At 38.9% G+C, this 27,725-nt stretch overlaps 1 protein-coding gene across 4 annotated transcripts in view; it reads right to left on the bottom strand.

Annotated features, from left to right (window-relative positions):
- HTR7 (5-hydroxytryptamine receptor 7) overlaps positions 1 to 22,278 on the bottom strand; it is a 33,412-nt gene extending 11,134 nt beyond the window's left edge. For all 4 annotated transcript variants that reach the window (XR_005602164.1, XR_005602165.1, XM_039553717.1 and 1 more), the window contains exon 1: positions 21,310 to 22,278. Coding sequence is in view for 2 of the 4 variants with exons in the window: in XM_039553717.1 (XP_039409651.1) it covers positions 21,310 to 22,160 (851 nt within the window). In the remaining 2 variants the exon portion in view is untranslated. The remainder of the gene's footprint in view (positions 1 to 21,309) is intronic.
- Between the last annotated feature and the right edge of the window lie 5,447 nt (positions 22,279 to 27,725).

The following is a 27,725-nucleotide window of genomic DNA, read 5'->3' as shown; positions in this document are numbered from 1 at the left end:
ACTAACTTGTAAATTCACGTGTCTTTCACATTAAAATTTACAATGTTAGTATTCTATATAAAAGGTCTTTTATTCCAGAAGGAAATCTCCCATTGGCCATAACAATGTGATTTTCATGAATTTGTTCAATCTCCATGCACATAAAGCATATTTCGGCTTTTAAGGAAATTCTGAAGCCTAAATTATGTTTTGCTACCTTATGAAATCTTGGACTATAGAAAAATGCTCATTCCACAAAGCCATCCACTTTTTGTATTGAGTGGATGGTTATAACAAGCAAGCATTCATCTTCACTCTTCTGATGTATTCAACAGTTAGGAAGAGCCCTGCCACTAAGCTGAGATAATTGGGTTGTCTTTCTTTCTTTCACGTTTCAGGAACAACACAAACAACAAACTGCAAACTTATACCAAGAGTAGATTATTTCAGTACTAAAATAATTTTTTTATCATTACTTAATTAGAAAAAAACATGTCTATTAAATGTCCAAACTTTTACTGAACAAAATAAAAGTCTATCACAGCTCCAGAAGACCTGGGGAAGAAAACACAGTTTTACAGACAAGAAAAATATTTATAATGGGTCAATTTTTCAATAGAAAAAAAAATTAAGTCTGTTGACAACTTTTATATTTCCTAATTTGTGGTATTTTAAACTAAGTATCTTTTTCTAATTACAGAAGTATTACTATGGCTCTATATAGCTGGGTAAGAATATTCTAGGTTTGAATTTACTCTCAACTATAGAAAATATCTGTACTTCCTCTCTAACAATGGGAATTTCTCTTAGATGGAATCAGATGCTTTTATTTAGACCTAAGATTTTTAGTTTCAATTTTGGCTTCTGCTCAACTGGAACTTACCTATGAGTTACTGTTAACTTCTCAAATTGTTCGTTTTCACTTCCTCCAAAAGAATTTTGAGAAAAGCAGTGTGATTTGCTTTGTTACTTGTAAAAGAAATTATTTCAAATCAAGTTTCTGAATAACGTTTTGGTTTCAAGAGCTACCAGGGTTTACTCACATAGTGAAGGTTCTGGAGAGTTACAAACGAGAACTATAGTAATGTAATTAAAAATATTTTTGGGGAGTACGTTTTCTCTGTCTATTCACTTAGCACATCAAATATGAGATTTGCCTGGGTCTGTGGAATGCTGCATTGTTGATTTTACTGCAATGCAGTAAATTATGGCCAATGCTGTTGCTTTTTACAAGCACTCAGGTATGCTACAGTGATGGAAGTAAAAGAAACATCATTTAATGATCTGTTCTGATGAGTATCAACAATCCTTCTCAACCGTGACATTGGTTTTATATTGCTATTATGACAAGTGTTACACAAAGGACAGGCTGGTTTATTGTGCCCTATTCTTGACAGGCTGCACAAGTAAATTACAGCAGGCCAGTATTTTGCCAGTCTGCACCTGGAGAGGCCATGAACTAAGAATTCTCATTGGAACTGTCTGGGATCAGAGCAGTGCAATCCATGGACCATGCTGTTAAAAAGGGCTGCTTCTTGTGCCCCTCAGCACCAGCATTAGAATATGGTCACTGGCCCAGCTCCAGCAGCCACAGGCATCATGCAGAGACCATGGAGATTTCTGTTTTACAGCACCATGGCCAAAACCATTTTCACTCCCAAGGAGCCGAGGGTTTTCCAAGGCGCTCCAAGATATGGAAGAGAAGAGTTAGTGCAGTGAAATTTCAGTTTAACTACTTAAAGGATACATCATACTGCTTTAAGCAATGCAATTGCAGCAAGGGTGAGTTATCAGCTGCAGCCTTTCTGGGACAAGAGTGGCCTTACCCTTAAAATTTGTCTAAGAATAGCACAATTTAGGTACAAAACAGTTAAACGCATCCTTTGTGCACAAAGACTTCTTGTCATTTACAATGGGTTGTTTTAAAAAAAATCCTTAAGAAGTTGGTTTGCCTTCCTGAAGTATGCACTTCTCTAGCTATTACCCAACTGGTCACTAAAAATAACACACTTTTGAGGTGAACTTTATTATGTAGCTAAAAAAGTTAAGCTGGATTTCTGCAAAAATCAGATCTGTGGGCTGCATACTCTGCCTACTGATGCATTCTCATGCACCAGAATATAACAAAAAGAATTCATGAAAGCATAAGTATACTGAAAAGAATTTAAATTCATTAGTTTTGCCCTGGCATCACTTTTTTTGGAGAGTATCTTTTCTTCAGAAATGCTATTTGAAATTAAAATACATTAATTAACATAAAAATACACCAGCATCCTTTCTGCCTTATTCATTTTGCTAAATGTAGTATGATAGGGGAAAAGAAGTCAGCAGGCACAAATTAAGGAACGTTATCTTTTAATCTCTCTATACGAAATCCATTACCCTTGAAAACTCATTTGCAACGTCAAAATAATGTAAATCACTACGGTTGCCTAATACACTAGAGAGTGTTCAGGGCTTAATAGACTCATGAACTTCAAAAATATTGTGTCAATTTCAGTAGGAAAATATGCTTTGTAATGCTTAATCTTAAACTAGTACTTTAATAAAAAAATACTAAATGTAAATAAGCTGAAATTAACATATTCAAGTATAAGTAACACCTTGAGGTCTTATTACTGGGAAAGAATGAAGTCAGAGTCCTTAAAAAGCCCATTTCATGTGTCTCAGCTATCCTCCACATGAAAGAAGTGTCTCAGACTTGTTATTCTGAGAGTTGTTTCTTTCACATGCCACAGATGTTCATTTTGATCTTGGTGGAGAAGAAACTGTGCCTCAGTTCTCACTTGTAAAAGAAGGGCAATGCTATTTTGTATTCTTCCTGCTCCAAATTTCTTGACTCTATGGTTCTGCCAGACAGGGCATATCTCCATGTTACACCCAGCTCAGTGAGGTCTGTATCTAGGTTACTCCCCAACAGCAGAGTACTGCCGATGAATAGCCTTTATTTCTTCTAAAGTGGCCCCAGCATTTTCCATTCAGCACTGCCTGATGCTGCATGCAGAACACCGACGTGCAGGATGCTGTACTGTTGGGCAACCCTATGAAAAGGCACAACACACACAGCAGTCACATCCTGCTGCCACTCCAAGGATGCTGGGTGAGTGGAAAACAGTGAGAAGGAAAAATCTGGCACTACTATCTAATGGATACAGCAAAAAAGGATGATGCGAACTTTTTTTCTACTGCATCACTCGTGGAAAACAGACCCTTGCTTGAAGAGCTCAAAGTAAACAGCAGAGATCAAAATGATGTTAAATGGTGAAGGGCAGAGTAAACTTCTTGTTAAATGAATGTATATAAACACACGAGCATGTCCTGATTCTGGGTTGGTTTCTTATGATTTCTTCAGTGTCCCTTCTTCCCCACTGGGGGTTTGGAAACTGGTTTCTTTGTGCAGTCCACACATCGTGTGCCCAGCTCTGGGGAGGAAAAGTTACTGCATGCCATCCTCTTTCTGGAGCGCTGTTCAAACCTGCGAGGGGAGGGGGTAAAGAACTCCCTCCTTTAGTCAGTACACAGTTGCCATTTGCCACACACAACGAACACCAACAGTGGAAAAGGTAAATTAACAAATCCTTTCCTTTCTAAAAATCTGATTTCCTGTGACGTAGAATTCTTTCCCAGTATCTCTAAATGGTTAGCATTCAATGACAAGAAATTGTCATAGACAATTTAATGCAAAATCATTATAACTGTATAGGTCTGTTTCTGAGATTATTCAGTTTGTGGGCTTTTTCATTCTGGCTTTTGATACTGATCCATTTCAATGACCACACAGAATACTTTTTATACTGCAGGGCTAAAAAAGTCTCTATTGTCACTTGAACTGTAGATCGGACAGGCAGATGGTTCTAGTCCTCATACCTTTTGAAATATCCAGAAAACAAGTTGAGACTTAACAGCTACATTGACTTCAACAATAGAAAGAAAATAATAACAGGATGGTCCAATATGTGATCATGTGTCCTAACTCTTTCTCTTCTGCCCCCATTATATGGCTAAAAGATAAAGAGTAAAAGGTCTTGCCTGACACTGTGAGCAAAGTCATAGAGCAATAGAAAGCCTTACATCTCAAAGAATTAAAATAATTTTGAAGCTTCCTGCCCAACTCAATAATAAATTGAATACACCAGGACATCGGGATCACTTACACCACTTTTGTACTACACGTGTTACTCCTTTGTCTCTGGTCTCCATGTACTTTATAGGCAGATCGAATTCCATTCTAGTTAGTCCACATTCGTTCCTTAGCATTCACTGACTTGATCTAACAGATTCCAGAGTCAAATTAGATCTTTCACTGTCTTGACTGCTTTTATGAAGCAGATTGGACTGCTACAGAACAAAACTAGAACCATTATACTGGAAATTATACAGATGTGTATTACAGCTATTTCTGCCAGGAATCACAACATACTGCTTTATTATCACTTACTATTTGATTAGGAGTTGTGCTTAATATGACGTTCTGTCAGTTCTCCTACTGTTGTATTTTAAGAGTCATAAAACTGCTTTGTTCCAAAGGCACAACAATGCTTACTCCTTCACTTCTCTCTTTCTTTAGCACAGAAGCTTTCTGTCTTCAATGCACATCTCCATGTACGGATTTCTTTGCAAACCCACAGCTATAGATTCCCTTCCTGTATCTCACCTGAAATAATTACTTATTCTCAAGAATGATGCTGATCTACTGACTTTTCTTCATTGACTATGATTCTCTCATCATCTTTCTTAATGTTTTTCTGTTTGGTTCAGCTCAACATTAAGAGACACGTCGCAAGAAGAGGAGCAAAATGTCATTCCTCAAAGCTATCCGTCATTCAAAAATATTCTCCCTAGTATATATCTCAGTAATTTTTTTCCCCTTCTTTCAAATGCAAATGTAGAAAGTTGAAACAAATACCAAATCCTATATTTCTGTTATGGCTATGTCAAAACACCTAGCAAATACTGTTCTCTTTTCAAAGATGATGTGTTTACACAATGCAAGAGATGCTCTGTCCCTCAGACATCCTTTTAAAGAGAACAAGATATACAAACATACAGATTTACCAGGAAAATACTATTCCTATCACATACTTAAGTAATTGAGACAGAAGTAAAAGAACAGAAACATAAGAAGACCTAAATGGTGAGACATAAGCACTGCAGTGCACAGCTCTGGTGCTATAATGTGACAATTACCTTGCTAATAACTGTACAATAGTACTTGGCCTTTCTGCAACACAGAACTGGCCTCATAATCACATCATGATCACTGCCAGTTTATTGCCTGGGAGGATATTTCAGAGGCAGTAAAATATTTTTCTCCTTAGCAGAAATGAGCAAAGTTACTAATTTCAATGCATACATTAAACATTTCAGAATATGAATTGGGTCACTTTAAAATCTGAACATAAAATGTCATGTAATGGTAGAGTGAGACAGGAGAACTAACATAATCAAAACACTACTCAGTGGAGAGAAAAAGACTGACTAATTTTATGCTCTATCTGGTTAAATGTTGCATCTTTCCTATGCTGTGAATTAGTACACAGGTTATAAAAGTCTTAGCACAGTGGTCAGCTTCCACATCTTAATTGCTAGAAATCCTAGAAAGCTCTACTTTATCCTTCTCAGCTGATGGTGAATGAACAAACATAAAAGATGTTAAATCTATGTTTTTATATCGATTCTTCTAGCTGCTTATGCTTCACACTTCATAAAATTTCAACCTTATTCTTATCATTGAAATGGTGATGTGTTAATTTTTATATTTGGAAGAACGAGAATGAAATACTTGTTTTGCTTTCAGTAAGGTTAACACTCTACATTATTCCCCTTTTTGTTTTTAATTAAATGTATTTTCTTAAATTCTCTTTATAATAGGATCATTTCTACAGCTACAGTGGGTACATATTGAATTTATTCTACATCGTAAATGTTCTGACTTGATTTTTCTTTTTCTCAAAAATCATTGTAGGGGTTTATTTTTGATGAACTCAAGAAGTGTAGGTGTTCCTGGCAGTGGGGGAGGATTAAGTCAATCAAAATTAAATATCTGTTCATTCTAAAGGAATGTAATTTGCATAGTAGAAGATTGCTTTCTCCTCTTTTATATTTCTTTTCATTTCTCTGTACTTTCCTGGGCTTTCTTCCTCTCATATTGTATAACTTTACAGCTTCATATTTTTCATATTTATTTTAGCTCATTTTTCATTCTTTCATTTCACTCATTTTTATTTCACCTTCTTGCTGTCTTATTTCTCGTTCTCTTTTTGCTCTGTATTTTTCCTTCTTTATTTCTGCTTACTAATCTTAGACATCCATCCCATAGATAGGGGAATGCATTCTGTTCTTTTTCTAAGAAATACATGACAACCATATTGTCAGGATATGTGCAACATTTTTCTATTCAACTTCTATTACCTTACTTGTACTTCTGAAACCATATTGCTCTTTACTTTCAGACCTCGGCAAATTTCTTTCACCTGCCCTCACCCTTTGCCTTTCATGTTCACCCTGCATGACTGTCAAAGCATTTATCACCTGTCACATCTTGTTCTCAGCTTCTTGACAAACCAGCTCAGTAGCCTTTCATTTTCCACTGCAAATTATACATTGCTTGGAAAGAAAGGTCCAAACGTGTAGTTGCTGATGTTTACCTTGCAACACAGCCTGAATGCTAGATAATATGTATTTCCTACCTAATATTTTGCAATTACCCTTATAAATATTCTAAATTATAGATTAAATGCTCTTATTAACTCTCTTTGAAGGAAACAGTACCTGTATATTTTCCTTTCTCTACCATCAACAGAGACATTAAGGTAGGAGATATAAGAAGGGAGGTGGATTTCAGCCCATTAATACTTCACCAGCCACCTAGAAACCAGATACATTTGAAAACTGAGAAGGTTTTGGACACAAATTGTTTAGAACTAAGTTGCATTGTGTGATGGAAGAATTACTATTTTTAATTTTTTTCAAAATATCTGAGCTGCAACTTTGTGGGTTTCATCGTCACTAGTTTCCTGTGTACAAGTGTGGTTTGCTTACTGAGTGAAATAGGATTAATTATATACCGAGCTCAAAAGTGCTTTTCACCCCACTTCTTGATAGATAATCTGTAACACTTCAAAAGCTCTCCAAATCCAGGCAACTCGCACATAGGAAGAATCATTTTTCTTTACAATGTTCAACAATGTGATAGGTTGAGGGAAAATAAAAACTCACGCTTTTCTAAAAGAAAATGCATAACTGTGTCAGGGACATACTACCCACTTCTGCCTTTTCACACACATGCACCCCCTCCCAGATTTGCAAGCTCCTTTATTTAACACCGATCTATTTATTTTTGTGGAAGAAGTGAGAAGAGAGTCAAAATGCTTTCCCTACATTTTTCTCTTTTTTTGTTTTTTAATAAAAAGTTATATTCATCAAAATAAAGTATGATTTGCAATACATACTAGTAACATTTTAGGAACATTGCCTAGAGAAAGACTTCTCAGGCTTTTTAAGAAATATCTAATTTACTGAGAAAATCTTCATGAAATTCATCCTCGTATACACACAAGCTGCTTCACAAGTGCAGCTTGTTAATACAGCCTCATACCCTGTGGTATCATTCACAGTAGTTGTTAAGTCATTTTATCAATCAAGGAGTAGAAGGAAAATCAAAACCTCTTCAAGGATGGCAGTTAGTTGCTATATTCAATAAGGGGATTCATATCAGAAAACACTATTTCTATTAAAATTCACATTTCAACTTATTCCACATTGAGAACATCTTTATTATCCCAAAATACTGCAGGCTCACAGAAACAAATGCAGTGCAATTGCATCATGTCAACTGTTATAGCTGAGTATATCTAATTACACGTAGACTGATGTCTGTCTTACATGACTATTTTTTCATCTTTATGTGTATGATGCAGTAGTTCATGTTATTAAGTTATTACAACATGCCTGGCCTCTTTTTGAGAGGGCAGAGAAGATATTTAACCTTCTAATACTACCTGGGAGACTAAGATAGAAAAAAAAGGTTTCTAGAAAAATAATTAAAGAGGAATCACATTCTTGTTTATTTCTGTCTGGCTGTGATGCAATGTTCATTAGCAACTGAACATGCAGAAAAATAGTTTAGGTTGGAAAAGGCTAGGGAAGAGGTTTTATCTCATATGGCCTTTTGTATGTTAGAGGAGAACTGGGTAAGTCTGAAATGGAAAATGAATCTGAGTAAATGATGCGGCATGACTGGAGGGAGTTGGTGCTGTCAGTGAGCTTGAGGAGCAGCAGAGACCTTGAGCATGAATGCACAGTCCAAATGGTACCAAGGAAGGATGAGGCTTGACTTGGAATATTGCTTAATAGTGTTATAGAGGACTTATTCTCCCCTTTAAAATGTGGTTTCTTGAAGCACCAGCTCAGATGAAATCCCTCCTCTTTTCAACAGAGGCAGTTTCTGAGCAAAGAGCAAAAATTAAAAAGAATATGTATTGCAGATAGGAACCAAAAAATCCTCATTTTCCTTTCATGTTCACCCCATCTCAACCCTCTTGTCCCTCACACCCGGGGTTATCCAGAGAACGTGTGAAGGCTCAATTTCAGAGCTATGAAAAACTGTCTTTTCTTTTTTAAAGAAGAAAACCCTCATCCGACTACCACAAAGCGGAAATGGCTAAGGTGATTTTCTCCAACTCCACTACATGAGTCACGCTTGGATTGACACTAAACATCAGCTTAAAAGGAATTATTTTGAAAGTTATAATAGTGTTTCAAAATGAAAGCCTCCCACAACTTTAACTAGAAAATCATGACTGATGTCTTCAGTACAATTAAATTAAACATTTCAGAAATATCCATAGTATAAGCGATGAATGAAATGAAAAATTATAGCCCACTGAACTGATAATACCACTATATTAAAACAAAGTATCCTCAGGGAATAGCTATTTCAATGTGCTGATGTTTATGTCCCTTCTCTTCCTTCCTTGAATATAAACAGTTTAAACACAGTATCTCCAGACAAAGCACTTAAGGAACAACCCTCTCTAGAATACTTCTTCCCTCCTCCCCCTTCTTTCTTTTCCTCTCTCTGAAGAGACAGGAAAAATGCTGGAAAGACCAGGTCCAAATTCTCCTTTTTGCTTCTTCATGACAGTAATTCTGCAAGAGCCCTAAGGAACACCTGTACAGTCATTATGGGTGAATCTCAATACAGACCTAACCTACTTAGACATTTTTGACTCTGTCCATAGTTGTATTGGCCTGAAGGCAGATCTGAATTTTTTAAAAATCACACAAAAGTCTTTCTATGTTCCACTGGATCAGGTATGTGAAAATTACAAATGTTGACCTCAAGCTTTACTTGTTTGCCCTCGCTTGGCTAGACAAAATACAAAATATATCAATAAACGGTGTTAGATACACAGGAAAATCCAAATCCAAAGCAGGTTTAATTAAGAATATTCTTTCAAAAATTTTGGGATATGCAAAGCATCTTGTATAGTGTTTATCTAGTTGTTTTTTAAAGATGCACACTGGAGTTGCTTTTCCTACAGCAGTAAAATAATTTCTCTCTTCCTAATATGAATAATTCTTAACACAGGAAAAAATCACAACTCGTTTTGGAAGCAGAGGCTGTGGGCTGGACAGAGCACAGCATGAGGGGAAGCTATCAAGGAAGGAAGGCAGGAGGTTAGATCAAAATGTGAGTCTACAATTCAAGAACCTTTTAGAAAACTGCTGTTCACAGTCCTTTCCAGCAGAAACTTTTGGTTCAGTGACTTATCATTAGATAATAAGGTGATTCCTTCCCTGTAACTTATATAAACAGCAAATTTTTTGTCATTTCTTGATATTTTAGTAGTATATTTTCTGCTCAGTATGTGGTACAGAATGAGGTTATCGTGTCTCATCATCTTTCATGCCAATGAATGTAAGGTTTACTGTAGCTACCACATTTCTCAACCATATGTGATTTATTTCCTTAGCACTCATTTTAACTAACATATTCACTTACAGCATACTTAGACACCCAGTCTCAAGTTCTCCCTTCACATGTAATTCTTCTGCCTGCTGTCATTTCCCTCACAAAATGTGTCATTCAGTGAAATTTTGAAATTTAATATCAATAAATAAATTGGTCAGGTTGAGTTCTCTTATACTAACTGGAAATAGAAAATTTCCAGGAATTTAATAGCTCTTCCCTTTGCAGTCACTCAGAATCCCTAAATACAGAGCCCCAGGTGACCTTTAACTGAAGGAGAAGGTTGAAGGAGAGAAAGATCTAGTGAGAAGAAGTAACTGCAGCTAAATCCAAATTGCAGTGGGTAATACTGTATATTCAGCCTTTCCCAAACTCAATATTTAGTAGTTCATTTGTCATAATACTTATTCATTTTTGCCTGCAGCCCTGGGAATGAAGAAAGTAACAGCCAAATGGACACCATTTCTTTCTAGCTAACAAATCCCACACTCTCATGAACTTTGAACCTCCTGGGTCTTGCCCAGACCTGCCAGGCTGTGGTTCCACATAGGGGGCTTTTTTCAGCTTGCTGCATCAGAAACATTTAGTCCAAATCCAGAAATCCATACTCCCCATTTCAGATGTCACCAGGTCTACCTTTGTAAAGGTAGCTGCAAGCAGGCTTAGAGATCACTAGACAGGAAACCTGGAAAAAGATTATTCAGGACAGTGTGTCCTCTTTGTCTAGTTGAAAATAGGCCTGCCCACAGCAAATTTCCACTACAGTGTATTCTTTTTTTCAGCAACATCCTTCACATTTTCCTTCTTTTAAAAATCATGCAAAATCTGCAACATTAAATATTTTTAAAATATAGAACACATTTCAACACAAACTGTTACCACCAACTTCACAGGCATGAAAACATAGTACATCCAATCTACAAAATGAACCTCTTGCTTTTTTTCTTGTCAAGAAAGGAGTTTCTGGCTCTCTTCCCCTGAGTTTTCTGTACAGAATGACAAAATTTGAGGACAGATTCAGCTACTGATTATTCACAAATAACCATTTGTCCAGCTCGGTGTGGTCACAATACCTTCATAACATCTTTTCATGCTCCTCAGAATCTAGAATTATATATTCACGCTAAAACAGAAACACAGCCAATGATAGATCATCTCCTCCAAAGCCTTTAAAGATAGCAGGATGTGAAGATTATCAAGGATCCCAGAACTCTCTTTTATGTTCATTTTACAGTTGCTACACCACACATGAAAGCAGTGGAACAAGTGGGATCAGCAGAAAGAAGCCCTTCTTCCCACCTCTCAGTGAGCATGTCTTTCCTTTGCTTATTTTCCTCAGCAACAAGATGGCAACTCTAATGTTCTTCTGAGGTATGGTGGCATCAACTCTGTGTGGACAAAGAGTGAACTACCTAAGGTTCATTGCTGTGACTACGGCTTCCAATGATAACAGCTTTCATTGCCAGGCTGAAAACTTCAAACATTCACTTGAATTTAGGAGCAGAACATTGGCATCAGTGTGGGATGAATCACCACAGCTGGCCTGTGGACATCTCAGGTAGCACACTGCAATCTGCAGGTGTTTGAGAAATTTGACAGGATCCTCCCTTTTTTTCAACAGCTCAGGAGCAGTGCAGAAGTTTTGTGTTAAATTACAGGCTTTGGAAATGTTAAGCTGCTTCTTGTGTTGTTCAATTCATAGACGAATGGTCCACCATGCTATTTTATTTTCAGTTATGTTTTTTAAAAAACAATAATGTGTTCTGTTAATGGCCATACTCATTTTGCAAAAAAATATCTTTTTAGTATGGGACAATACACGCTTGAGACACTACAATGAGTACTGTTACTAAAACTGCTTGTGACGAGAAGTGGGTCTTCAAATGCAGATACTTAGGGTAAAAAGGAAACTGCAGTACGTAACAATTCAGAAGTTAAGTCTTTTGAGCCAAAGCTGTACCACTTTAAGCATCAAAACATCTTATTAGACTATTAAAGAAAAGCTTTGCATCTTGTCACCAGCTGTTTTGGGTCATGGGTATAAATATTTCCAAGTAGTTTGTGGCCAGACAACACACCCTTTGTTCAGGGATTAAATATTTCAACTATTTTCTAAATGCCAACTTGTACAGCAAATAAACAAAATTTAACAACCCACATGGAGAACTGCTCAGAGAAAATTATTCTGGCAAATGTTACTGCATATATGAAATGTTTCATGACAATCACAACATGTTTTCATGGTTTATATTCATGATGACAGTTACGTTGTAAATTCTTCAATAAATTTAGATAATAGCACACTCTTCAGCTATCTGTACTTATGTCTTCCATTTCTACCTTCCAGTATTTATACCTACTGACAATTTCTGAATCCCTGTTATCAGAGTAAATCTTCTGGGGCACTATTCTTTCCTTTGGTTAAAAAGTTCCTGTACTTTCTCATATGGGAACAGTCTTCTAGTGAACAGACGCAACTGCCCCAGGCTTGGGATTTTTGCAGTTACGCTTTTTGTCCCTCTCTGCAGATCTGCAAAACATATGTTGAAATACATTGTCCCCAGTCTTCAACATATTTCATGAAAAGCAAACAGTTTATAAATAAGGTACTTTAAAAAAGCTCTTTATGGGTGGCTCAATTTCACTTGCAGCAGCAATAGGCCATATTTCTGATTACAGATACTTGTATGGGTGACAAGAAATTATGATTTGAATGCCACCAAGGGCATCAGCATTATTCAGTGGCAGTGAAGGTGGCACATCTCCATGCCAGATTATTGGGAAGAGACCTTGTCACGTGTTTGCCTGGATCTCCAATTACAGTCTCTTTTCAAAAGACTGGAGAGTTTCCAGCCAAAAAATAAAAAGCAAAAAGTTTGTACGTAAGTCTGCCACAAAAATAGTGCTCTTGCAGGCAAGCCTTTACTGCCACTTCTGATTTTACCCAACTTGGTGAATGTCTGAGATACAACAAGCTCTGTCCACTCTCCCTTGATCCCTCACCAGTTTTTCCACCACTGCTAATGCGTGGCAAGGTGCTGCTTGCCCCTCAACCTGCTATACCATGCAGAACAAATAATTTCTAGAGTGAGAAAAATGTTATCTTTCATACAGCTCTGCCTCCACTTCCTACAATCTCCTTAAGAGACATAAGAACTGTACATAGAAATGGATTTTTATTGGATTACCAACTCTCCTTGTGGTTATACTTTAAACTTCTACAAGCTGAAAAACTTGGTTTTAGGTGTTTAACTGTACCAAAACCCCACCCATTTCCTTGATACATCTCAGGAAAAAACTCTGCTGCCAATTTTCTCTTCAAGACACAATGTACCTCTAAGAATAGACTTCACCCCGGTTTTCCTTAATTTAAAAAAGTTATTTTTGTAATATCCCTCTTGGCTTTGTGTTTTGGCTTGTTTTTTAAACACTTATGACCATTTAGCAGTGAAATAGCTATCAATGATGAAGTAAATCCCCTTCAGTGGTGTCTTGTGCTAGCTCCAATTTGATAGCAAAGGCCACGATAGACAGAAAGAATATACTCAGTACTGATCTGATTTCCATGCACATCTCTGTTCTGCACTACTAGAGAATTCATTCTTGTCTGTACATTACCCCAAAGCCATGTTTATTGTTAGAAGTGAATCACTACCAGATTTGCATACATGCTAATGTGTACAGAACCTCCCATATGTATCAGATAATCTAGATTTCTATACAAAGCCTTGAATAAACAACAGGGTACAAAAAGAAAACCAATGACACTCATTCTCTAATTTTGCTATGTTAGCTCAAACAGAATAAAAACAAATTTTCACTATGACATTTACTCCTGGGATCTTTTGAAAATGAAAATTTGCAGTAAGAGTTTGTTCAAAAAATTTCAGCTGTTTTTTTGCCTCTTTTCAGTATATATAGGAAGAGTTATACTATTCAATCCTTTAGAAATAATTGCCTCTCCACTACAACAAGAAAAACTGAAACTTGTAAGTTTTCCAGCTGGAAGAAATTATCCTCATCTTATAGACTGTAGTGACCATTAGAACAAAACTGCAGTGAGCACAGGTTTATGATACTTGTGCTTTGGACATGCAAAATCACACTTGTGATTTTGCTCCCCAGCCTTTCTTCTATGACAGCCGCACCTCAGCAGACTCAACTTTTTCTGAAGCTCTTTATTTTCATACAAGGCCTACAATGGCCAGCTTTCTTCAGACTTTCTAGTCCACAGAGGAAGGACCAGATCTGTGTGTTATATATTGAGAGAAAAAAAAAAAAAAGAGGTGTTTGCAGCTGACAGACAGTACCATATGTACATATCAACTGCAGATGAAGAAAGTTTCAAAAGTTGCCACAAACACTTCCAATGAAATATTTCAAACTCAACAACAGTATCAAAAATAATACTGTGTTTCTTTAAAAGGAATAAGATATTTTATATAATTTTCAGGGAGTTCTAAAACTAATTTTCAGAGAAAATTATTCAGGGAAAGTGAAAACATTCCCTGACTAATTTCTGTTTTTCTAGACTCTTGTGTGAGCATGCTACTACTGATACAGTAATCTTGTTTCAGTGTACAAAACTGCAAAAGCTTTGATGTTTCATTCTATGATACTCATCCAGTTCAAGAAAAACACTAGGAAAATATATTTTGATACCAGTGTAATCAGGTTACACTACACATCATACCAGTATGATATGCATTTGCATTTTTGTGATTTATATTAGGACATATTTTTGAAAGTTCCCTTCATGAACTAAGAGGAGTGTTTCTAGAACTGCATTTTTGCTGTGAATCTTCAAGCAAATCTACCCTTACTTACAGAAACTATTTTTGTGACCTTGACAGGAAAGAAATCACTTTTTAAATGTCTCCGGAGTGCCCTGCTTGGCAAAAATGTGAATTAGTGTTCCCTTACCTCTGACTTATCAGGCTCCTTTGAAATGTCTGGATGAACCCCCAAGAATTAGAGACCCCAAAATCACTTCTGAAAACTCATCCAGTGTAAAACCCTGGTAGGAGCAAACAGAAGATAGTTTCAAATGTGGGGGGAAAATGCAACATCCAGTTTCAAGAAAAGGCATTCAGGTAAATGTGGTTTAATCTCAAATCTCCTGCTACTCACTGAACTATAATTCCCAATTCATGCACCTTGAAAAATTACCAATTGCAGTCACCCTTGCACTGCCACCTCTGGGTTATCTTGCATCTCCCCACTTTGTGACTCCCTTTCAGTAACACTGCTTAAATGCATCCAGTACAGAACAGCAATAGAATAATCAATCTACAGATTTCTTTTCTATAACATCTCCTAGCTTCCCAAATTTTGTCAGCCTCTACAGTGCAGACACAAGATACACCCACCCAACTTCAGATCTTATACCTTTTTCCTCTGCAAAAGAACAAAACTTCCACTCATTTTGATGTTAAAACTCCAGGTTTTTTTCCTGTGTTACGTTTTCACAAAATAGTCCATCGGTTTTGTAAAATAACTTTTATCTGTTAATTCCCACCTACTTATTGTGTATCTGGCATGAAGCATAATGTCTCTGCAAAGACATAATACAACAATACTTGTGGCTAAGACCTGGTTACTCTGTAAGTAACTGCATCTCTTTCAGGCTGCCTACATGACACAGGAAGATACCCAAGGATGTCACAGAAAGGTACCTAAAGAAATGGGATCATGTTAATGCAACAAAACACCCCAGATTAATTTATTCTTTTGGAGTGGGTTCTCAGTGACAGATACACATTGCACTGCCTTATACTACTTAAAGCATCCAACTTCCAATTGAACTTCTTCATCTCTGAATTTTGGACCAAAAATTTATATTGTATCTTATTTCAAATAAATAATGAAATGGAGATTGTATAAGTGTTCAGCAATAAATTCTCTGCAAAAAAGAAACTGCATCAGCTTAAGGAACATTCTCTAAATAGACTACATTAGAAAAACTACATGGAAAGGATTAAGATCAAATCTGTTCTTTTTCACTTTAGTTTAGTTTATTAATGCTGTCTCTGTCTTTCATAAGCTAGACAAGTTATTTACAGGATCAGAAAGAGTACTGTTGTTTATCAGACTAAACAGTGAAAAAAATGGCTCTTGTGAGGGTGGCTGCTGTTAGCAATTAGCTGCCATATTGATCTCAAAACTTTCGTCTCCAATATAGACCTTAACTGCAATAACTCCATCACACACTTTTCCTATAGTTCCTTTTAGGTTTTTCTCTCCTCTCTCAGTTATTTTTGTGTAAATATATGTATCGAACAAAATCGCACAAGTGGAACTACTGGTGGCAGCCTATGTTTATTCTAGATCCAAAATACATCACATCGAGGATTTTTTCACAGCTATTTCTGCATATTTATTCTACATGGATTTTGTGAATGATCTGAGCAGGGATGGCAGAACAGACTGCAGCCTTTTCCACCCATGGCACTGAGGCAGAAAAAGTCTTCATACCAAATAGGAAGCCACACAGGACTATTAGGTACCATTAGGTTTAACAATTTTCTAACAGTTTTCAGGTCATATTATCAGCTTGGGATGTAGGTAGAATTTAGACACCTGGATTCTATTGAAAGTGCTTAAGTCTTTATTTAAGTTGAGTTCCAAGTTCTTCCTTTGAGGAAATTTGAGGTCTGTGCAATTCCCAGACATGGAACAAAGACTTGAGGAGCGAGTGAACTTTTGGGACTGACACGTTCTAAGGAGAAGCATAAGTACTCATACTTGGAGCCTTGCAAAACAGGACAGAGAGCTGATTCTTGTGTATAAAAATCTCAGAATCAACAAAAAGGCCCACTTATTTGCATAGAAATTCTAAATCCTCATCAATTTAATGGAAGCCTGGAATAGTCGTGAATTGTTGGCCAAGATACAGACTGGAAAAGTTCCCAAAAAAGTGTTTCATTACTTGTGTGGGTGTGGGGAAAGTGTTATAATTCTTCAACTGTATCTGAGTAGTTATGTTTCTTTATCACTTTCTAAGCCAAAGAACTATTTTTAAATTGAATTAAAAATTGCTACTTATGCAGTTATCCTGTGGATACTCTCCAAAACAGCATTTCTGTAGCTATCTTGGGTCAGAACAGCATGATGACTCAGCATGAAAACACCACCAGTTCAAATACAATTAATTCCCTTTATTTGTTCATTCCCCACTAAGATATGGTTCGTATCCATCCATCATAATTCACTCATAACTTTTTCTCACTCTTAAATGTAAAGAACGTAAAGGAATTTAAATGTGATATAATCTATTTATTTCAGAACCAGAAAAGTGGAGCCTTAAGAGCAAGAGAAAAAAAAATCCAAACACACTAATAGGAAATACTTAAAGAGTATTCACTGAGATCTGATTATCCTGCAAAAGTCTCTGTAGGTCCTACCTTTCTACGGAGCTACTTCTCGTATCACAGATGGGGAGAACAGCAAAGGTAATTATTGACTGAGTATCAAGCTTCCTTGCCTGTTTAATCCTTGTGAAATTTGAAAAGGCAAAAATACTCGTCAGTCCATCATATCTGCTTTAGTTCTGACAGACCTGCCTGTATGCACATAGCCTTCTTCCAAAGTGCAGGCTTAAATAAGACAGAGATGCCTAAAAAATATGTTCATCTCAGGTCACCCTGATAAAATCTGTGAAGGTTTTTACGTTGTGAAACAAAAGGGAAGATATGATCTGAAGAAAAGCATAATAGTCCAAATCCTGGTAACTTCAAGGACATTATCTCATGATCTCTGCAAACTTAGATCTTTGTGAATGATCAAACAACCTGTCCAACCTGGCTTCTTCCTTGTGCACCCTGTGCAAGGTTAGATATCCCCATAATAGCACACTAACATCTACTTTGCACCCTCATTGTTTACACAACTCAGAATAGAAGCAAATTCAAAAGTACAAGAAGTGCTTGGTGTGTCTAACTAGGAAAAAAATACAAGGTTTTCCAACAGACAAAACCAGCCCATTTGTATACCCCATGCTAACATGCTTTTTTCAGAGCTTTCCAACTGATAGACTCTGCTAAAAAACATATCCGCCACTAAGGGCTGTGCAGCAAAACCTCTCTGAGCAATGGGCTTGCCAGCTGCTGGCATTTCAGGGCTCTCAGTGGCATAAGCTGAGTAGCACATATTTGTGCAAGAGAAACAAATCAAAAAGCCTTTTCAATTTACTCACTTTATCCTGCTTGGCAGCTCCTCAAAGCCTCTGTTTTACTAACTTAATTGTTTGTTTAATAAAAGGTATTATTATTTCTCCTTACAAGCTCTCCCTAACAGCTTGTAACAAACTTGGTTTTTTAAGATTAATTCAATAGTAATATTCTTTCAGCTATTTACCTGATTCTCATATCTGCTTCAGGAAGAACCTAGAGATTTAAAAAATTTTAAAATAGTCTATTTATTTGCTCTCTCTGCACTGTCTGCAATAGCCTCATCTTTTACTTCAGGAGAGATGTTACTGGATCACAACAAAGGTTTCATAAAGTGCCCTAAAGAGCCAGGTGACAGTGCAATTCCTAATTGTATTTCAAAAATGTTTCTTTGTCCTGTCTTAACCCTTCCTCCTAAACAAATGTCTCTCATGTGAGCCCAGGATCTACAAGATTTAAGTACATCTAAATGTCTCTGAGGATAGTGGCCAACTTGAAGGATGGTGAGTTTCATTCACTTTCCCTGCTTCTGGAATTATTATTGAAATTTCCTGGTCCTGTATTTGTATTAGTTGCCCTGAGATAGTAAGGCTGGTAAGGGAGGTATCATTGGTAATCTCCTCCTACATAACAGAAAACATGGAATTGTTTTCACCAAAGCCTTGCAAAAATGGACCCTGTGAAAATGGTCTGACCCTCTAATGCACTATATACATTGTGATTTGCAGCTCCTGTACCACAAACAAAACTTAAACTGCAGGTATGTGTTTTCAGAGATAAATTTTCTTCACTGATCATTCAAGGATTTCCTAACTACATACATGTAAGAACAACTGCTGATAAGAGCATCATTACCATCAAAGCTATACTGGCAACTTTTCATCATTCACATTTGATTTTCATGATGCCTCCCTGGTTTGCATATTTTGTACGCATGCACTACTCAAAGATTTGTTAATATCCCAGACTAATCTTTAACCTGGCTTAGCAGTGTTACAATAGTATATGATAAATTATTTTTAAATAGGATTACAAATCATGGAGGTTTTTACATTCTTTATTGCTGAGTAGTAGAGACATTTTGTTAATGAATTGGTGACTTATCTCCTTTTATTTATGATACCTACGTACTTAACTATATAATGGATTTGGGTGACAAAGGTTAAGGCATCATAAGTCACAGAATTTTAATTTCAAGTAGGTAGTAGACAACAGTATAATGAATTATGAAGAGATGGCATTCAGTAAACATCCAGCTAGCTTAAATCAGCACTAGCTGGTGAAAATCAGTCATTTACAAGGGGTTATATTCTTTCTCATACAGAGATATATCCCTTGTTAGAATTTTAGGGGGAGAAAGGAGTGGAGGAAAAACTGAAAGAAGACAAGAGATGCAGTCATTAGTATGACCAGTTCAGTCAAAGCCCCTGTTCAGCACACAGCAGTGACCTCAAATGTTAAACTAAGAAATGGAAAAGAGTAAAACCCCAGTGCTAGAGTGTGAATCCTCGCACATCCTTAAGAAAGTTTAATTATGTTAACCTGTTTTCAAGAGGTAAGTAGAAATGGAGGTGGAGAGCTCAGAGACGGACATAAGAAAAATCAAAGAATAGAAATACTTTGTGGGGAGAGAGTGGAAAAATGAAATCACCTATCTTACAAATAGTATAGAAAAGCAGAGAATAACATTGGGAAGGTAGATAAGTCTATTCATATTCTCTTGCCATACAGGAATTAAGTTAAAAGTTTAACTTAGATAAATTAAGTTAAAATTAAGCAAATTTCAATGTAACAGCAATTAAAAACAAACAAACAAAAAACCCAAAACAAAACAAAAAACCACCACCATAAACCCTTTGATACTGTCGAAGTCTGTATGTGGATTTCATTGCTACAAGATGCTTTGCAGCATTCAGGTAACTGCTGACCAATACAGAAGTCACAAAATAAAGAGCACTGGAGCAGAGGATGCTTGTACAGAAATTAAAGTTCTGAAATGAATACAAATTGTGATGCTCCTTGGAATGAAACAACCTCCATTTACTGTAGGAAACTCTTTTGAAAGGACTGTTGCTTTCCAGAAACCTAATGCAGAGCCTTTTTGAAGACTTTCTGAAGTAAACAGTCAAGGCTGCTGTTGGATATCGAACTTGGTAAACTACTTCTACAATCTAGCTATGAAGTTCTTCAATTTCAGCCAATTGTGTGGAGTTGTAATGAAAAGTTACTCTCTAGCTGTTAAAATTCTTGGAATAGAATTTAGGCTGTGAAAAAGGGAAGCTACAGGCTGCAACTTACTTTAGAATAGGAGTTGCATGGAAAAAAAGGAATCTGTTAGCCTTCTGTTAGTTCTCTGTTCTGCAGAGAACTCTGATACAGGCAAATGTGGGCACATCAGAACTGAATACCTAAGATACTCTTCTGCAGTGTGTACACACCTCCTTGTTGCCCCAGTGATTGTTGTATCTTGTGTAAAAAGCTAAATGTCAGTGAACATAACTGGGTTTTTAAGACAGCAGGTAAAAATTTTTAAAAAGCAAATATTTGAAAGTAATTTTTTCCTTCAAACAAAGCATTATTTGTCAAAAATGAAACTGAGCTATTCTGGGATTGTCCTAGAATAAAGATAAAACCTTAGTAAGCTATAATTTCTCCTCCTTCTCTGGTCTGGTAAAAGTCCACTGAACCCAGTGAGGTTACATTGTCACCAGCTTTGAAAGAATCAGCCTAAATCTACCTGTGGTATAAAGCAGTTTAAAGACATATGTTCCAAATTTTAAAGCAGCTGAAAATGCCCTATTACTTGTATAGAGTCATGGTAAACGTTGACAGTTTAGGTCCAGTTTTGTTTTGACACCTTAGCCCTCGAGTGACAGCAAGGAAGTTACCCAGAGGGACAACCGGGCACCTGGGCTGACATACGGGCGGCAGCTCACCCTGCTCCGGCGGGCTCCTTCGAACAGAGAGGCTGCGGGCTGGCACTCGCCTCGCTCCCTGCTCTGAGCACGGCTCATTTCCAAGGGACCCGGAGGAGGAGGCAGGAGACCGCTGGTGGGACCGCTCACGGCGGGTCCCCGCGCCGGGGCCGGCGGCCGTCCTGGGTGCCCGGGGCTGCGGGCAGCGGCGCGGGGCCGGTCCCCCGGAGCGGCGGGAGGCCAGGGCAAGCCTCGGGGCGCCGGGCTCTCTCACCTGTCGATACTTATCACGCAGAGGGTCATGATGGAGGCTGTGCAGCACATGACATCCATGGCGATGAAGACGTTGCAGAAGAGGCGCCCGAAGATCCACTCGCCGCCGATAAGGTCAGTGACGCTGACGAAGGGCATGACGGCCAGGGCCACGGAGAGATCGGCCAGAGCCAGCGAGACGATGAGATAGTTGGAGGGCTGCCGCAGCTTCTTCACGAAGCAGACGGAGATCACCACCAGGCAGTTGCCGGCGATGGTCAGCAGGGTGATGAGGCAGAGCACGGCCCCGATGAGAACTTTCTCCGCGTTGCCGTAGCTGAGGATCTGCTCCCCGCACTGGGAGTCGTTGGCGGGGAGGGGGCTCGCCGTGGGCAGCGCCGACGGCGGGGGCGACGGGCCGAGCTTCGCCAGGCTGCGCGGGGGCCAGGAGCCGGCGATCATCCTGCCGCCGCTCAGCGCCCGCGGGTCCTCCAGCACCAGGGGCCGGAGGTTACCGTAGAGGTGGCTGCCGTTGAGGGCGAGCACCATGGTGGCGTGAGCAGCCCATGAAGCCCCGCCGCCCGTTCTCCGGCTGTCCCCGGCGCCGGGATGCTCGGGCCCCTCCTCGGGCACCCGGCGCCGCCCTCCCCCTCGCAGCCGGCCGAGCGGCCCGCGGGGCTCAGCCTTCAACTTCCCCCGGGGCAGCCGGGCTCGCCCACGGCGCATCCCGGGTGGCCGCGGGTTGGGCACGGCGCTATCGCCCCCAGTCCGCGGGCAGAGGGGCGGGCGGGGGCGGCGGCCGCTCCCCTCCCACCTGCGCCCATCGCCCGCTCCCGCCTGCGGCTGCTTTCCGAAGGCGACAGGAGACGGCATGGGAACCGCTCCGCCTCCCTCTCCCTTCTGCCCTCTGAGCTGCAGGTGGAGTGCACCCTTCCCCGCAGTCTGGGGCGCCGGTTCCTCCTCCGGCTTCTCCTTTGCGGCCGCCCCAAGCGAAGGGCGCTCTGGGAGCCCCATGCGTATATGTATATACGTATACACCTATATATGTATACGCGCATACTGGCCGCACCCGGGAAGCCGCGGGCAGGTGGCCGCGGCGGGCGCAGAGGCTCCCGCAGGCTGAGCTGCCCCCGGCCGGAGCTGGGTACGAGCCTCTCGGTTTGCCGGCTCCGGCACAGCCCTGTGGCCGCATCGGCTGCTTCGGAAGCCCTGCGGCACGTCCGTGCCGAGGGATTCGGGCCAGCAGCACCCTGGCGGCTGCTGCCTGGAGAGTTGATAGTGGCCACCTTTTAAGATCTGTATCTCCAACAACACGGTCAGCACTGAAGCACTTCTCTGTGTATCCAAGCTTGCAGATTCTCCTTCATATTAAGTTGATGTGAATACCATCACCTGTATTTTCTCTTTTATTAATCTTTTTATACCCTTGTTTTAAGTTTACTCAGTGTTCCATGTGTAATTCCTCCAGGAAAGCTAAAAGCAACAAACTCCCATTGCTTGAATTACCTGCTTTTCTTGAAGATTCCCTGGACTCTTAGATACAAGCCAGTTTCTGGGACTCACTAGATTTCTCAATTCTTTAAGTCCTGTTCTTGCCTCTAAGTGGGGTGAAAACTGTTTGAATTGTGAGTTACCCATGGAATGCCAGCAGGTCACACCCCTTGGTATAGTAACATGCCAGACAGTAAGGACTGAAATAAGAAACACCTGCTCCTGAGTGTCCCTCATATTTTCAACATGAGACAGAAGCCAGATGAACTAGAGGAGAGGAAATGAAATCCGTTGGTCCCAGATGTATCAATAACCATGGACCACGACGTAGGAATGAGGGGAGACCTTACAAAAACACAGCAAGTTTTATTTAAGTATGCACCAGACAGGGAAGAACCATTTGTGTGGCTCAGTAGTAAGAAAGGCTGCAGAATGAACACATATTACACAGACTTAAAAATCTGCTTTGAAGACAGACCTAATAAGTATCCAGCTATTGGGAAAAAAAAAACCAAAACCCTTAACTGACAGTCACATGGACTACTGAAACACAAATCCATGGCAACTGAGGCTTCCATACTTGGCTCACAGAATGTCTCAGTTTTAATGAAACCTTCCATTCTGTCAGCATCTCCTGTTTTCTCCACCTTCTTCCTGTTGGAAGATGGGCTTTCCAACATGCATGACTCTGCATTGGCCCATACGTGAGTATGCACGGACTGAGGGGTTGGGCTCAGCTGAGCCTGACACAAGTTAAGCACAGGCAGAGCCTCCTGAGGTCAGAAACGCAGCAGGATTTGGTAGTTCAGTTGCTGCCCTTCCCTTCCACCCCCACAGCTTGATTTGACTAAGATAATAAAATAAGCAATGATAAGGATGAAATCTTGTTGGGCAGTTCTTTGACCATTACGAAGTTGAAAGTGTTTTCCTGTTCAGTCAAGTATTTTCCTACACTTTGTTAGTTGCTTTATTGTATCCAATCACAATAAAAGCAATAACAGCACAAAATAAAAATCCCTGTTAAACCACCCAGAATGTGTTCATGAGCCTTAAGCTTCAAGTGAGTTACCCCACCAGGTGATAAATCAAGTCCTTTGTCCTCCTCAGTTAAGCAAATATTAGGAAGGAAAAGGTCTTTAGAAATGGCAAGGATATATCTAAGTTAAAACATTAAGGCAAAACTTGGAAGGAGAATGTTTCCTTATTGGTTGAACACATTTTTAAAAATAGTGTCTGAAGTACAGCTAAGGAATTAGGAACTTAGTAAATTTTGTTCAAAATAGATTCTTATCACAAAAGCTGAAAAAGTTGTACAGTTTAATACTCCCAGTAAAAGCAATTTTTCAGTTGCTTAAAATGTCACTAAGGCAGAGCAAATTATAATCTGGTGCTTCCTGCAAATGTGTTAACACAGTTCATTAATTTAGTCATTCTTCTTGACAGCTTTTCAATACGCTTCTGGAATGTGACTCTCTAAATGTTCTCAGTGGATGATACACAAGATCATTTGTGTGTACTCCTACCCATTCCAACCCAAAAGTAGAATTGAACCTTGTCTTTTGTTCTGTATCTTCAATTCCCTTAAAGTTCATCAGAAGTTAATCCCCTGATTTCTTTCCTTCTCAAAGGCCATATGTTACCATTCTTTGTATTTGCTGTCGTAATCTTACCTTTGAAGAAACAAAGAAATTTAAGTCAATTTATGTACCATTATAGAAAAGGATTTGTGTACTATTGCAGAGAAGATGCGAAATCCTATCAAGAAAAAGCAGCTCACACCTCTCTAAAATATGTTCCTTGAAAGCTTTTTACTAGGACACACCTAAATTAACTTCTGGTTTCCCAGGCTGGGCTGAATCTGGTGAGGTGCTTTTCTTGAGGGTTTAGAGGGTCTCACATGGCCAGTGTCTGGGAAAGCACAGAGACTCCATCATTCCATGAGACAACATCTATTGTAGATGCTTAAAACAACACCACATGAAAGTAGGACTTGATCTTTCCAAGGGTACATCCCACTTTTGTCTTCAGTGATTCTGTTTAGAAATTCTAACATGTTGTTCCAGACAGCATACAGAAGTGAAACAAATGTCCAATTAGGTGTCAAGAATAACAAGTTGACATTTGTTCTCTCCCCAAGAAATTACTTTTTCACCTTCCATTAGGCCTCAATAAATATCATCAAATCATTTTTCTGGCTGGGCTTAGTAAAATCCTGTCCTTTGAGTAATTTTGGCTCTCTATGCATAAAAGCCTCTTAATATTTCTATATACCTCCAATTCTGTGCTAAGTCCTTTGTCCCTCATTCTTTCTGCACTTATTGAAGTTAAATTAATTTGTAAATATTTGATAATGTACTTTATTTGCAAATCTAACCTTTGGTATTTTATTGTTGTTATATAGAAAAGTTTCAGATTAAAAAAAAATGTAAGAGAATTTTTACTTTGATTTTTTTTCCTCTCCCAAAGTAGTTAACTCCTTTGATTAACTTTTTCTTCTCCTCCAGAAATAGTGGTAATCACATAACATCTTCAGCATTTGTCATTCATACTAAGTGTATAATATAGCAGTGGGTATTGGTATCAATTCTTTGCCCCCATGTTAGTGAGATAAGGTAAGACAGGTTATCAGGGCTAGCCAAGGAAATACAGTTTCCCAAGCACATGCTGATTTAATGGGGCCAGACTGTATCTATCAAAATGTTTGTGTTGAAAAACCTCACATTAAATCCTGGCTCCTTCATCCCTCCCTGGAGGACTTAATGCTTGCAGACAGCAGGTCTGTGCTAACTTGGAGGATCCTGACTGAAATGGGTCAAGGAATGCAGTGCAAGAGCTTCAGCAGTGAAGGAGAAAATGCTGACAGCCCAGCATGGTAGCACTTTCCCTCACACAGCTGCCTCTAGAAAACAATAGCCCTGCTCGTCTTAGCTTAAAGAGTTGAAGGCACTGCTACATTCCCCTTCTTAAACCATTCAATATTGTATACATGGCAGGAAGGTAACATGAGTGTGCAATGCAATAAATAAACAGATCAGAAAATTTTTTTGTTCTTTTTTCCTTTCTTATCATTCCACTTTTTCTCTTTCCTTGCCTAAGACAGCTTATCTCATTGAACTGTTGTTTTTATTTGTCTGTCGTATTTTTTTCTTTTCTTTCGTTTTCATCTTTTTTCCTTAGAAACCAATATAAGATTGGTGAGGACCTACTGTTGGGAACAATAAATAAAGTATAGGTATATATTTCTTCTGCCTTGGGGAAATATTGTTGTCAAAACGTTAAGGATATTTTACCAGAGACTGGCTGGAGGTATTACTGAAACCTCAATTTTTATTCGCAGCATGTACTGTTTAGCAAATAACACTCTTGTCTAACTTCTAGCAAATATGTCGCAGCTGCACTTTTCTTTTCTGCCTTTTCTTGTCTTTGTGAAGATAAATCATCATCACTCTGTGGCAGTAAAACAGAGAGGTAACTATTCCCGTATTTGGCATTTCTTATCATTGTCAAAATAAATACTTGCATCTGTGCAACTTAAATATGAAATTATGCCTTCCCTTTTTTTGGAACCAGCAAATACTAACAACAGCAAGCTGGCATCTGAAAAGAAAATGAATAATTAAGATGACATTTTTGCTTAAAATTCTGTATCACTCAAAATGAGAGCTCCCAACTCTGAAAATTCCGTCTGTACCTTTACAAAGGAGCTTATTGAGGTTATAAGGTTATGATAAAAATGACTGATATTCATGTTGCTGAGGCAGCTAGTACTGAGTAATATCTTAGCTCCCTAAAAGGGCCAAATGCAGAACTAAAGCAAAAAAACCTAACAGTTGCTACCATGGGCTGCCCGTTGAAGACATATTAGAAGAATTGTTACAGTTTCTGCATTAAAATTTACTGAAACGACTACCTTGAGGTCTAAGTGTATTGAGAAAGAAACACTTGGGGTGAGGAGATCTGTTTTCACCAAGGAGAACATCAGGACAGCAATGAAACAAAGCATGTTAGAAGCTTGCAGCTCAACAGTGAGGAGTATAAGGAAGTTCTAAACAGACCACTGGGGCATAAATAAAAGCAGTAATATCTAAATAATAACATAGAAAATAAGGCTGTGCACTGCTCTGAGTACACAATTCATGATGCCTGATGCTTAAAGTGCTTCATACTCAGATTCTTACACCATTACAGCAAATAAGGTTCTGCAGATCTTCTGCATGAAGATCTGTCTAGATGTCCTCCATTTTAAGCACCTCAAGGAAAGGTTTATTTTGCTTGTATATTGCCAAACACAAAGGTTGCTTAATCCTCTTCGGTGTGTCTGAACGCTGCTGCAGTAGGGCCATTCAAAAATTACTGATACATGCTTTTGCATTGCTTTTTACGTTCATTAAGACAAATCAAGTTACATCACACACTGAGCCAAAGAAAACCTGGAATAATATCTCGAGCTCTTCGGTTTTCACACACATCGAAGAAAAACCTTGGCAATACCATTCAGGCTGTGCTGCTTATTCAAATGGCTGGCAGAGAAGCAATATTGACTGATCTGCTATAACAGGCTGTTATCCAGTTTTAAGGTTCTTAGAAGTGCCTCTGCCTGAATTAAGATGCAAACGAGACCATATGCCAGTGACAATAGTAAGGGCTTTATTTGATGGTAAATATGAGAGAGAGAGAGAGAGAAAGAAAGAAAGGAAGAAAGAAGATAGGTGAGGGGGACAGAAAGAGTGACAAGGACAGAATAAGGAAGATATCACCACTCTGTGGATCCCAGCGATGTTCATTGATCCTCTCCAGCTGCTCTCTCGGTGGTGAAGGTCCCCTCAAAAGGCACAGAGTCCCATGGGTGTACATGCTCAGGCTGGGTGGGCATGTCCAGCCATGTCCCCCTGGGGTGGGGGGTCAGTCTCTCACGGCAGACTCTGGGTCTGTTGCATCCCCTGCAGT

This window comes from Corvus cornix, chromosome 6 (assembly GCF_000738735.6).
Source record: "Corvus cornix cornix isolate S_Up_H32 chromosome 6, ASM73873v5, whole genome shotgun sequence".
In the NCBI taxonomy this organism is placed as follows: domain Eukaryota; kingdom Metazoa; phylum Chordata; class Aves; order Passeriformes; family Corvidae; genus Corvus; species Corvus cornix.
This window is presented reverse-complemented; position numbering and strand designations above follow the sequence as displayed.